General features: G+C 38.7%; 1 protein-coding gene across 6 annotated transcripts in view; it reads right to left on the reverse strand.

Annotated features, from left to right (window-relative positions):
* Positions 1-13975, reverse strand: part of col14a1a (collagen, type XIV, alpha 1a) — a 137595-nt gene that overhangs the window by 46704 nt on the left and 76916 nt on the right. For all 6 annotated transcript variants that reach the window (XM_079625846.1, XM_079625847.1, XM_079625843.1 and 3 more), the window contains 5 exons: positions 12740-12856; positions 10196-10342; positions 8601-8675; positions 6374-6513; positions 1604-1727 (listed from right to left, as the gene is read on the reverse strand). In XM_079625846.1, the coding sequence (XP_079481972.1) occupies positions 1604-1727; positions 6374-6513; positions 8601-8675; positions 10196-10342; positions 12740-12856 (603 nt within the window). The remainder of the gene's footprint in view (positions 1-1603; positions 1728-6373; positions 6514-8600; positions 8676-10195; positions 10343-12739; positions 12857-13975) is intronic.

Consider the following 13975-nt stretch of genomic DNA (forward strand, 5'->3'; position numbering starts at 1 on the left):
AAATAGGAATGATACATGCGTCGGTGTTCAAAGTCAATTGCGCTGGGTGCAAGATAGGGCCCCTTGAGTCTATATTGTAGTTTGTTTTGGATGAACAAGAGTGGTGGACAACATTTTTTTGACAATGGTTCCTCTCTCGAGTTTTTGACTATAAAAGAATTGGCCATGGACCCATTTAACATTGGAGTCAATGTGCATGTCCGAAAATGTCATTAAAACAGCCAATAATGTTCGTTTACAAAACTGTTAAACTCACCGAGTGATTAGTGGTGTTCGTTGATGATTATAAACAATATATCGTCGCAATATATGATTCCAATCTGTTTATTTTGCTATAGTGGAACTATTTTTTCAGACACTTCACAACCCTGTAACTTACAAAATGACGAATAAAACACGACAGAAACTGTATTTCGCAACACTTTTTGTTTCTGGAACATCAACGAACATCACTAATCACTCGGTGAGTTGCACAGTTTTGTAAACGCACATTATTGGCTGTTTTAATGACATTTTCGGACATGCACATTGACTCCAATGTTAAATGGGTCCATAGCCAATTCTTTTATAGTCAAAAACTCGAGAGAGGAACCATTGTCAAAAAAATGTTGTCCACCACTCTTGTTCATCCAAAACAAACTACAATATAGACTCAAGGTGTTAAATACCGGAATTATCCTTTAATATTCAGAATTTACTTTTTTTCCCTTTTTTTCACAGTTTAAACACATTGAATGAAGCCAATCACTTTGATCCTCACCTCATCCTCTGCATATGAATGTATGAAAATGCAGGCAAGGGATTAGCCCTAATACCCTCAGAAAAAATAAGTCATGCTCATGTTTCAAATGAGCAGACCGCTAAAGCCGAGATGGATAAATGCACCAGGCTCATAATGCCTGGATCACACATGTCCACATGTATCTGCTCTCACCAATGAAGCACAGCAGCTGCCGCCCACCCACTGACGGGGAGCTCATTGCCATGGAGAATATACCTTATACGGGGACGTTTTGTGTGTGTGAGGACACAGCAGGGTGGGGGCTGCCGTTCCTTCGCCGTGTGGAATGAGAGGTGTTTCATTTTTGAACAAAGACTGACAGCATGAACACAAGTGCAGGGACACACCGTGCTGCTCACCGAGCTGGAGCCGTGGCGTTTTTATCAAACTCATACTCTAAAGTTCTTGGTCTAGAGCCTCTAAAACAGGGCATTAATAAAGCATGTTTGTCAAAGGTATTAGGATGGAAAAATGTAGACACTAATTATAGAGAGATTTCACTGCTTAAAGACCAGCATGAATTGCCATACTGGTACAAAAGAAGTTGGTTAATGCTGGTTAGTGATAATGTGATAATAGTGATAATGCTTTTTACCAGAAAATCATTATGGCTATTAGAGAAGAACTTTAAAAGCCATGCCTTTGTTTGTTTAAAGGCTAATTTACCCTCAGACAAAAAAAAAATCCATTATTATATGTCTGGTTTTCCAGTATAAATATCTAAACACAAAATGAGATGCATTTACTTGAAAGGAAAACTTACAATATTAAAACTTGTAGGGAGGGATGGATGGATTAATGGATGGATGGATAGATACATGCCTGTCTTGGTGTTTCCTCCCTTGTATGTGATGCGCTGCACGGCATCCAGCAGAGCTTCCTTGTCGCTATAGGAGTTGAGCTTGAACTCAGTTCTGGCGTCATCACTGAACTGAGCAATGGCCACCTGTCAGTTGTAGAAAGTAAGTTAGTAGCCATTTATCACATGTTTAAAAGTGACAGTACTTCACTCTCAGGAAGTATTTCTCGCTGGAATTGATTTTAAAGGACATGTGACGACTCGTGTTTTATGTGAGGTTTTCCTCGGGCTGATTTGGATGGCTGGCTTGCCCTCCCAAGTGTCTGTTCTCGGGTGGTTTCATTGAGGACACCTGTTGCTGACTTCCTTTTGGGCCTTTTAAAAAGGAGCCAGACGAAAGGCCTGCGCATTGGACTTGATTTTGTTTTGTTCCTTTAAACTGTTCTTTTTGTACATCCATCATTACTACAGCACATTATACTTTCATGCATTCATTTAACTTTACACCACTGACTCCTGACTGTTACATGGTATATTGTTTTTTCTTAATAGTTATATTTTGTTAATATATTTTGCATTATTTTGGCTTTCTCGTGTGTCCCTATTTTTGTTGCTTCCCTTTTGAGCCACGGGGCGTGGCAAATGGGGGCTCGTCCGGGATATAAAATTGTCGTACCTTTACAAGGGAATGCTGTATGTTTTTCGTCTATGTTTACTGTATAACACACATGTTGTGCATTTACGCCTAATACTTCAAATAAATTATTTAAAAGGATCACTGCAGTGTATAACGTATTATTACAATTTAAAATAATTGTTTTTATTTAAAATAATTTTTTTTATTTTCTATTTTGAATTTTCAGCAGTCAATACCCGTCTTCAGCGTCACATGATCCTTCAGAAATCATTATAATATGCTTATTTTGTGGTGTTCAAGAAACATTTACTATTATTATCAGTGATGAAAGCAGTTGGGCTGCTTTATGTTTTTTTTGTGGAAACTTTTATACTTTTTTTCAGGATTCTTTGATGACTATAGCTTTGATAATAATGACTATAGACAGGGGTGCACATAACTGGTACGCAGGTACGCATGCGCGACAAAAATCAGGAATGCGTAATGCCACTTGTGTTACTACGCGCCTTTGCGTACTGTCGCCAAAATGCAACCTAGGCAGTGTTAATTAAATTTTTTCACAGATGAAAACGAGACGATAACTAAATAAAAACCTTGTTTTAAATGACGACCACTATGACGAATAAAAACTAGACGGAAATGTAAGGGAGGGACGATTGGGGCAGTGATCCAGTCAGAACTGATTTGCGTTTGTGGAAGATGCGCACATTTGAATTGTAACGTGCTGATCTACCGAGTCGGCATGCGCTTCATGCATACATGTCTCAAATCGTTAAAAAATGTAAATCTCTGGGAGAAAGAGAAGAGCAGACATATGGATAGATCTGAATAAGAGTGACGACGCGAAAGACAGCTTTATTCGGTATGTTTTTCTGTGCGAACACACACACACACACACACACACACACACTGACACACACGACCCGAAGCGTGAAGCCCCGCACATAGACACAGCGCGCTGCGCGCAAGGACTGAATTGAGCTCTCTTTCGCGTCTGAATGGGCAAATACACACAACATTATGTCTAAATGTCCGTTTTGCAGAGTATTCACGTAAACACAGTCGGTTATGTCTTTACAGAACGTACCGTGCATCAGTGCAATTGGATCTGCACACTCTTAAAGTGACAGTGCGTAATAAACCTAATGCCTTCTGTACACTTAATATTAATCAAACAACAAAGTAAAAAGAGAAAATTCACTGCTCTTTAATATCTTTAATAAGGATTAATTATATTTAATTTATACAAATAAATATATCTGAACAATCAAATAACACTTCAAATAAATTTTTTCCAAAGGTGTTTTCTATCATTTTAGGTCGTTATTTTCACGCTGATGTAAATTTAAGTGTTCGTTTATTTTTTTTTTAAAGTTTGGTTTTAGTTAGTTATTTTATGCTATAAAAACGGAAATGTGACGTCATGATTGACAGCTGTGGCCACGCTACATATGGGGTGAGTACCAAACACCATCTCCTGGTCCTCACCTGAGTAACTCACTGAAAAAGTTATGTGCACCCCTGACTATAGAGCATAATTTTTAATGAACTTGAATTTTTTATTGTAACATAAATTACTGTCACTTTTGATCAATTTAATGTACCCCTATTAAAAAGTTGTAATTTCTTTAATAAAAAAAATACTTTTGAACAGTGTATCAACAGATAAAAATATCCAAATTCAGATTGTCAGAGAAATTGACTACGAACGCTTTTTCCCAACCCCATTTTTAATATAACAGGTTTTTTTTTTTTACTTTTTATTTAGTTTAGTTTAGTTTAGTAATTTTATTTCTATTTCTGCCCAAGCCATATTTCATTTTGACCCTGCAATACATCTGATGTTAAGTGTTTTGCTCAGACAATATTTGAACCAACAACCTAGTGATTATCAGCTCTGATCCTTAACTACTATGCCACACTCTAAAGAGAGACACAAAAGACATGTCATTATGCATGAGAGTTTACTGATGTTGAACTGGTTTGAGCCAAGTCAAACATGTCTACTTGGCCTACAGCAGAGGACAGAAAGCAAACATCTATGTGTAAAAGAAGACATTTATCTGTGCCGTGTTCCTCTGTTTACTTTAGCTCCTGACCTTCAAATGTGCCTGTTCTCCTGTTTTCACATCCCTAGTAGTAGATCCACTGCAGTGATCCCTAAAGCTGCTGATGGGATGTGATGAAGATCTTCTGAATCCTGGACTAACATGTCTAGAGAAAGGCTATTTTTATATAATGTTCTCTTAGGCTACTGGGTTAAATGCTTGGTAGTATGGTCTTCAGCTTAGATTAGCTATTCCCATGATCCTTCAGTCCAAAAAATTGAGAGAAGCAAAAAAGCAAAAAAAAAAAAAAAAGACCACTAAAATTGTATGTAATTTATATATTTGTAATATCCTTTATAATCTATATAATTGTACTAATTTTACTCCACATCTGTCCCTTGTGAAAAAAAAAAAGAAATGAACGGTACGTTTACACGACAACAATGTACTAAAAATGGAAAAGTTTTTCCTTTCGCATTATCCGTCTACATATGACAACATTGTCAAACCGTTACCCATTCACACGGATCCACAAAAACAACTAAAAGCGCTGTATTATGCTGCCAGGCCAGTAATTGGCTATGTCCCTTTGTAAAGAAACACTTGACCCCTATGGACAGAACACATGATATGCATTAGCATGATGTCATCGTTTTTGTCGATCGTTTTGTCGAAATTGTCGATGTCAACCCGTTGTTTTTGTGTGTGTGTGTCGCTTTAAATGCAAATGAGCTTCTGCTCCCGGCCCCCTCTGTGGAAGAGGGCGGAGCCTTTGCAGCTTGTGCTTTGGATACTCCGGCAACAACAAAACTGGAGAATGTCACCCATGCCAAAATGTCCGAAATTGTCAGTAGCGGTGTGCAGCCTTACATGTTCGAAAGATCATGTTCGAGCATCTTAAGAAAAAGTTACAACTTTTAGAATATAATTAGACATTTCTGAATGGTTAGTGGATAAATTTATGTAATTGTTGTGGAGTTAAGTCGATTCAACTCATTGACTAACATGTACCATCATGTTAATCTAAAAATCTTTCAGAAACAACTTTTGTGCAAATCCAGAATAGAACTGACCCTTGTTTGTGAATGATTTGCGCAAATATATAACACTTTACCGACTTTCAAGTTTAAGTTAGTTCAAGTTTAAAGTTTATTGTCATATGCATATTCGTACAGAGTACCACAGCAATGAAATACAATGTGCCTTAGCACTCTCTCAGCACCAGTCAATAGATAAGGTAGAATAAAATAAAAAAAAATTTCCTTCTGCACATTTCCTTCATAAATGAAATCAACTACGGTGTCCTCAGTGGCTCAGATGCTGGGTTTAGATGAGTCTAAAATGGAGACTCTTCTGTTTGTTTGGAAACAAAAAGGGCGGACTGCTGCGACCCACTCAGTGTGGTTTATATGCGTGGCGTGGCTTCTGGAACCGATCGTTTGGAGAGAAAGTTTATGGGGATTATAAAAAAAAAGGAGTGGGTGGATTTTTACCATTATAGGCTGGTTGTTTACACACACCTTATAAAAGTGAAATTATAGGATTTAATTTTATAGGTCCATTTAAAGTGATCATATATTTTTACAAAACTTAGATTAAACTGCTTAATTAATACACATTTGTTTTACAATGCCTTTTTAACCTTTTTAAATCTTTCAAGTTTTGGTTACATGGACTTTTAATGGGTGAGACAGAAACTACTCAGGTTTTATTAATAATATCTTAATTTTTGTTTCAAAGACTAGCCAAAGTCTTCTGGGTTTGGAACGACATGAGTGTGAGGGAATGATGACAAAATTTTCATTGAATTTTGGAAAAAACATTACATTCAGTCCATAATATATTCATTAAAGCATTTTATTTCCTGTAATAAGTACTCCGTTTAAAATATGCTAAAGTGTACTTTTAGTTATTAGTGACCTCAAAAACAGTATTGACAAAATGACGTGCTTTCACTTTTGCTTTTATCTTCAAGGACATTCATTTCGAAGCTCAGGATGGTGGTTTTATTTTTTTCATTAAAAAATATTAGAAATGTTATACAATATAAACAGATAAAAACAGTATGAGGTAGACTGAATTTGACAAATATTTCACGAGCAGCATACCTGTGTTCCCTCGGGACCAATCACATCAAGTGCACCAGTTGTGCTGTATAGGAAACGGATGATCTTCTGAAAGTTGTCATCTCCAATACTCCAGGAGCCATCTACAAGGAAGGCTAGGTCTGCCTTGGCTGCTTTGCAAACTGAGAGAGATTTCGAAAGAGAGGGAGAGGGAGAGGGAGGAAGCAGGTGAAAAATCACTAGCTAAAATAAGAAATTCTCATTACTGTGTAAGCGCTGCAGTACAACAGATGTCAAATGATTCCAAACACTTCTACTTCTCGCTGACAGGATCTCCATCACAGCTAGCTGGATAAAACAAAGAGGCTTAATTAATTCCCAGCTACCTCTCTCTCTTCTGCTCTGCCAGACTGTTGCTTTGCAGGATTTGGGGCTATACACATTCATTGTCAGAAGCCTAAAAAATGTGCTTCATGTGCTAACATCTAAACTAACTGGTTTTATTCAAAATATTATTTAATGACGGAATCAATCTGAATACGGTAGGTTATATTGATTAGGGTCAAATTAGGTAAATTCACCATACCTACTTTCTAAATGCATTTTATTTAACTTAATGTGAACAATTTAATATTTTTATTTATTTATTTCTGTTTCATCGCAACTTTCAAGACACCATTAAATAGCTTTGCGAAACAAAGTTTTTCTACTGGTGTTTTTTAACAAATCTTTCTCATTTACTTCCTCGCACTGATTCATATTCGGGCACTCAATATGAGTCTGACTGTCTCATAAGCACGTGACTGCTTGCCTGCCTTCAAAGTCTAACTGTATTAGTGCTTGCTGTACTATACCACACATTATAAGCGTTTGAGTGAGGGCTGCAATTGAGGATGTCATCGGTTGGACCTATTGAACTAACAAGCCCCATTCACTGAACAAGTTGCTATTTTGAGTCTGAACAAGAGTGGGACTGATCAGGACACCTTGTTTGTGGACGAACTAAATGAATCAGGCATTGTGTTCGTAAACAACTTGAATGACCTGGCAAATCTCATTAGGCCCAATTTGTTCACATCTCGTTCAGTTTGTCAATCTAGTCCACAACAGGGAGACACATGGGTTGTTTCGGTCATGAACAATTTTGGTTGAACGGTTAAGTGATTCAATGGCTTACTCATAATAAACAAAAAGCTTCCTTATCAGCAATCTATTTTTATTTAAAATAAATGCTTTTAGCTTTCTATTAATCGAAGAATCCTGAAAAAAAGTATCAGTTTCCCAAAAATATTAAGCATTGTAGAACCATTGATCATGATAATAAATGTTTCTTGAGCACCAGCATTTTAAAATGATTTCTGAAGGATCATGTGACACTGAAGACTGGAGTAAAAGTGGCTGAGAATTCAGCTTTGCCATCACAGGAATAAATAGCATTATAAAATATATTAAAATAAAAAATAGTTTAAATTGTAATAACATTTCACAATATTACTGTTTTATAATAAATGCAACCTTAGTGTGCATAAGAGACTTCTTTCAAAAACCTTAAAAAATCATACCGACCTTTAAACTTTTGAATGGTATTGTAAACTGTAGAAAGTTTCAATTCAATTCAATTTCACTGTCTCAATCAATCAGTGAACGAATCTGAACAAATCCTGTAAACAGACTCATTAGGCTCATTGGGAACTATCGAAATCCCCACAATTCTTTCCTCTGTTGACGTATTACTCTTTGTTTCCGAGACACATTTTCATCAAGGTGTTAACACACATGGACTCAGAGCCACAAAACTCTCATTTTGATTTCATGAAGTCTTTAAGGTAAGAAATGTTTAACTTTTTACAATTTGGCCTGTCCTCAAGAGTCCTAATCAGACGCTCAGAGATAAAGCCAAATAAAAATAACAAATAAATCTAAAGAAGCATTTGGTTTCAGTTCATGAAATCATTCAGGTGTTACTTTATGATGCACTAAACACCATTTGGTCAGACAATGAAGCAAATCTATTTGCTATAAAGTGGGAGGTGAGGAATCTATAAAAGATCTATATACTGGGGTAAAATAAGATCTGCGTGATTTTATCAGGTGTGTTGGGAAGGCTCAGACATATTTATTGAGAGCGGAGTGGCGCAGAGAATAAGAAAAGGTTAGCTGTCAGCAGAGATGTACATTAGTGAAAGGTCACATAACACATAAAGACATGGCCAACAAACAGGGAAAAACAAAGGCAGAAAAGCCAGTTATTCCCACACTGGTGTCCTACCTTCTTTGGCTTGGGGGATGGTAGGAAGAGGGATCGTGGTGGGCGGTGCGGTTGGTGGCTGGGTGGGTGCTGGAGCTACAGAAACAACAAAACAATACATAAACCAGAGCAGGGCCTGGCTGTCTTCACTTTATTACATACACAATCAGATTCGTGATCTTAACAGAAGCCCAACTGTAAAAGAAAAAGGAAACACTGGTTCACTGTGGTTCAATCTGTTTCTCAGGCAATGATTGATTGTACTGTATGTTGTCAGGCGCAATGTTGTCTGGAAATGACCTGTATCATTGAAGTGTTGACACAGGGGTGCTCAACTCTAGCCCTCGAGATCCACTTTCCAGCAGAGTTTAGCTCCAACCCTCATCAAACACACCTGAACAAGCTAATCAATGACTTCAGAATTACCAAGGCTACAGGCCAGATTTTTTTTTTTCAGGGTTGGAGCTAAACTCTGCAGGACAGCGACACTCCAGGACTGAGCCTAGCCTATTCCTGCTCTAGATCGACATTCGTAACAATTCTGCGCTGATGGGAGTCACTAGTTCTTTGGTTACTCAGATAATATGGAAGACAACCATAACGGTAGTCAGTGAAGGGACAATGAGGCCTAAGTATCACTGTAACAGTTCTATACAAGCAAAGCTTGATGGAAAACTATAAAAAAAAATAGAAGAACTAGAAAAACTTTGCTCTTTCTCCTCGTCTTCGTCCTCCTTATCATCAGCGCACACATTTTCAGGCTTGCTCAGCATATCAGCTTCCTACATGTTTACATCCGCATGGTAGCATGCTGTATACCATCTTGTAAAGCTTAGGCTGATTCCGTAATCGCCCCCTATACCCTCAAATAGGGCACAAGTAATAATCTCAAGGTTTACTGTATTTTACACGATTCTTTGTTTTTTTTTTGTAGCATGGGCTTGGTGAAGTGCACTAAAACAAACACCATCAGGTGTGTAACCTTACTTCTTGCCGCTGCTTCCTAATGGTTTAGGAACATTTACTCTGAGTCGCCCCCGTCGTTTCAAAGAATAGTACAACGGCGAGCGAGTCACGTAAACGGAGGTTGCGCTGCAGGGCTTTACAGTTCTTTTATGCATGCGGGTCAGTTCTGGACCAGTTCTGGACAAGTCTGGATCAGTTCACACTCGAATTTGATATTAGCCACATTTAAAATAAATAATGTGAACAGCCAAACAAAAAAAAAACGGATCTGAGCAATAAATCAGAATTGAGCACTAAAGCTTGCAGTGTGAATGTAGCCCAAGTCACCTTCAGGTGTTAAATCAGTAAATCTTTTTGAGGACAGATGTCATATTTAATCTACCGATTAAAAACGAGGTTATGAGGGATCGAAACCAGTAAAAACTATTAAACAGACAATTAAAAAAGTCTATAGCAGGGGTTCTCCACTCTGGCCCTCGAGGTCCACTTTCCTGTAGAGTTTAACTTCAACCTTGATCAAACTCACCTGCCTATAACTTTCTAGTAATCCTGAAGACTTAGCTTAGGGGACCCAGGGGGCCAGACTTGAGAACCCCTGGTCTAAAGTTACATAATGGGATACAAATGTATAGTTATCAGAATGTATTTACCAGTGGTCGCAATGGTGGTGACGGCAGGGCCCTCTGTGTCCTGTGAAAGGGTGTACACGCTGATCTTGTACTTGGTGTCGGGGGAAAGGTTAAAGAAGCACTCTCTGGATGCACTGCCACCAACCCTCACTTCCTGTTTCTGACCGTCTATGAAAAATAAAGAAGCAGAGTTGAGTAAAAAACGGCAGGATTGGCGTTAATTGCAATTAAAACCCGCTTCCTCAATCAAACAATTGTGCTAATTAAAGAGACATTTTCATTAGAGTCATCAGGCTATAAACAAAAACCCTGAAATTGGAAAGGACAGAATCGGCACCACAGCAACATGCCGAAGTGTTGTTATATTTAACAGGCATGTGTTGTTGCTCACAGATTGGGCGTTTAAATGAAAGTAACTATGAGTAAATCATGTTTTATGAAATCTGATACTCAGATCCCAGGGTAAAAGGTAGCAGAACTGCTTTTTATCATTTTTCATAGCTGTAATTATTTCCCAAAGCTGAGAAAATGGCCAGTGCTGCTAGAGCTCAGGAAGAGTAACCTTGTATTCAGCCCATGGAGTTCAACGGAAAGATCTTTAATCGCTTTAATCAGAGGCTGAAGACTGCAGGGAAACGGGTGCACCGTGATAAGCAACTCAAACTTGAGCGCAGAAAGAAATGAGTTGAATGTAAGAACCCAATATTTCCATTCTTTTCACCTTCTTTTCTTTCTTTACTCTTTTTCTTTCTGGCTTTCTCTTTTTCTACATCTCTTTCCATCGATGTTTTGTTTCTGATGGCAGACATTAATATCCAGCAGCTTGACTTGGTTCATACATCTTAATTTGTCTGCCATTAAACAGCTGTGTCCATGGGGAATAAAAATGGCTGGGCTGTTCAGAAGCAGTATAATACCACTATTAAATGAGAAAGAAAAACAGCAAAAAGGTTTTCTTTAATAAGATATTTCCCAAAGCACCCTCATTTAGACCATGATCTAGAGAGAAAAAAATGCTCTGGAGTGCATTATACAAAACATTGAGATTTATTAAGGTTTTATCTTTGCATTTTCCAATGATAATATGGACTGTAAAACTGTGATAATAACATCAACAATATTCCCTTGCTCCGACATGCTTTGATTGCTGAGCTGATCAAACAATAGGATGTGACATTTGCCTATTAGATTCCCGCTCTATGGAAAAGTAGCTGGAAAGTGCTGCTGCTCGGCTCAGTAAACATCTATCCTCCTTTAAGCGTTTGTTTCAACAGACTGCACTTCTCAGTCCAGTCACATCTCTGGCACAAGCAGGACAGTTCCTCTCTTCCCTGCATTTGCAAGCAGGAATGCTTTACTACACCACGAAAGCTCGGCACAGAAGATTCATATGTCTGGCTGAAATTCCACAGTCAAATTCTCACTACGAGCAAGATGGCAAATAATGAATTCGCTGTTCCTACTGGTTACCAAAGTTTGGACATTATTTGACGAGAAGAAGGTCAGAAGAGAGGCAGTGGGGGATCTTGGTACTGCAGAAATATACACATATTCATACTACTCTCACACACTTCAGCAGTAGTTTTGATATATTTGTGTAGGCATAGTTAACCATGGCTACAGGGTAATGGGTTGTATCTGTAATTCTTCAAGGTAATTATTTTCTCCACTCAGAAATATAAAGAAAAAATATGCTTTTTAAAAATTATTCTGGTTTTGATTAAAATGGTTTTAAGCTTCTATATTATATTTATATTATATTATATTATATTATATTATATTATATTATATATATATATATATATATATATATATATATATATATATATGAAAAGAGTTTGAACATCAGAAATGTCATTATTATTAAGTATTTTTAAATTATGATCTGAAAGTCATTATCAACCCGGTTGATATTTGAGGATTAAATCTGTCAGGATTTACAGCAGTCAAAAAATAACCAAAAAAGTATATTTAGTTAAATCACTTCTATAGTTTTGTGTGTTTCGTTGAGGACTCTGCTGCAATGATTGTCATTCAAATACTAAACACACACACACACACATACACACCCCAATAGGATCTGGTTTTAATAGCACTACTGAGCTGGTAGCCATCTGAGCAGTCACACGCTGGAAGTAGAACAGAAGATTTCCAGGATTGCGAGATAAGCTGAGCCGTTGAGGCAGTATCAGGCAGGAATAAGAAAAGCAATAATGGGAAATGGGCTTTTGACTCTGCTGTTTTAAATTTGAATCGAAAGCATGTCACACGCCAGTAGAGCAATATGCATACAAAAAAAGTTTTGTTGAACAGCCCAAAGGCTCAGAGGCCTGTGCTGAAATGAGCCATAATATCTCATTACCTCTGAAACTGATATTTAACAAAACGAAAATGCATGTCAATATGTGTTATATTGTCACGTGTTTGAGGTGTTTGAGGTGTGTGTGTGTGTGTGTGTGTGTGTGTGTGTGTGTGTGTGTGTGTGTGTGTGTGTGTGTGTGTGTGTGTGTGTGTGTGTGTGTGTGTGTGTGTGTGTGTGTGTGTGTGTGTGTGTGTGTTACTCACTAAGCAGTGACTCAATGACGACTCTGTAGATAGAGGCATGGTGGTGAGGTTGCCACTGGGCACACATGCTGGTACTGAGCACCTGTTTTGTGCTGAGATTGTTCACCCCCAGGAACACTGCAAGAGGAAGAAGAAAACAGATATGATGTGTAATACACACAGATACTTTGCATGAAAATATTGCAATAAAGCACACATATGTAAATAAAATGCAGCAATGATATACACAGTCAAAAATCCAATTTTAAATCAATATCTTTATTCTGTTCCCTTTCGCGGGAACTCGCACTGCGTCGATGACGACACTATGGGGAACGCATCTTAGCGTAACGCATCTGAATTATGAATGAAACTAATCCCACCCTATTGGTGTTGCGTGATGACGTAATGTAGCGTGTGACGGCATACACGGAAACTACAAAGGGACGCCGGCACACAACAGCGTTTCGCTCTTCAGCAAGTGCTCTCTGTTGTGTTGAGGAATCGATGTCTGTATCCCGCCCCCAAGTGCGCTCGGGACATATCAGTTTCCTGACATTGATTCGCTGGAGTGTCCTCCCCAAAGGCTTGCGGCCAGGCAGTGTCCGAAAAAAACGTGTTCGAAACCGAAGGAGCCTCTCCTCTGGGGAGCCCTCAGTAACGCGGACGCGAGCGCTCCCTGGCTGCAAGCTTGTGGGGCAGACAGAGCAGCGTGCGTTCGCTGATATTTCCAGCAAACGCATGCTGCTCTGTCTGCCCCACAGGTTTGCAGCCAGGCAACACTCGCGTCCGCACACTGAGAGTCGTTTTCGATTATTCCCTGCCGGTCTTCCGCTTCAGGGTATTGTAAAGGGCTCTCACAAAACACTCGACACCGGCTCCGAGTTCAACAGGGTGGTCTGGACTGCAGTAGACCCATAGCAGGGTCGGGTGATAGAACAGGAAGTTCACTCGCTGCTGGTAAAAGAGGCCATAGTCCGGGTTCTACAGCCGGTTCCAAAGAAGGATTGGAAAAATGCGTCCAATTTTAGATCTAAGACCTCTGAACCGGTCTCTGCGGAGATTTAGGTTAAAGATGATCACCATTCCCATTATCATGAGTCAAATCAGATCCGAGGACTGGTTTGTCACGATAGATCTAAAAAGGATGCATACTTCCACGTCTCCATCCTTCCATCTCACAGGAAGTTTCTGAGGTTCGCTTCCGGGGGCGAAGCGTACCAGTATTGGGTTCTTCCATTCGGCCTGGCACTCTTC

The sequence above is a fragment of the Phoxinus phoxinus genome (assembly GCF_949152265.1).
Source record: "Phoxinus phoxinus genome assembly, chromosome: 10".
NCBI lineage: Eukaryota > Metazoa > Chordata > Actinopteri > Cypriniformes > Leuciscidae > Phoxinus > Phoxinus phoxinus.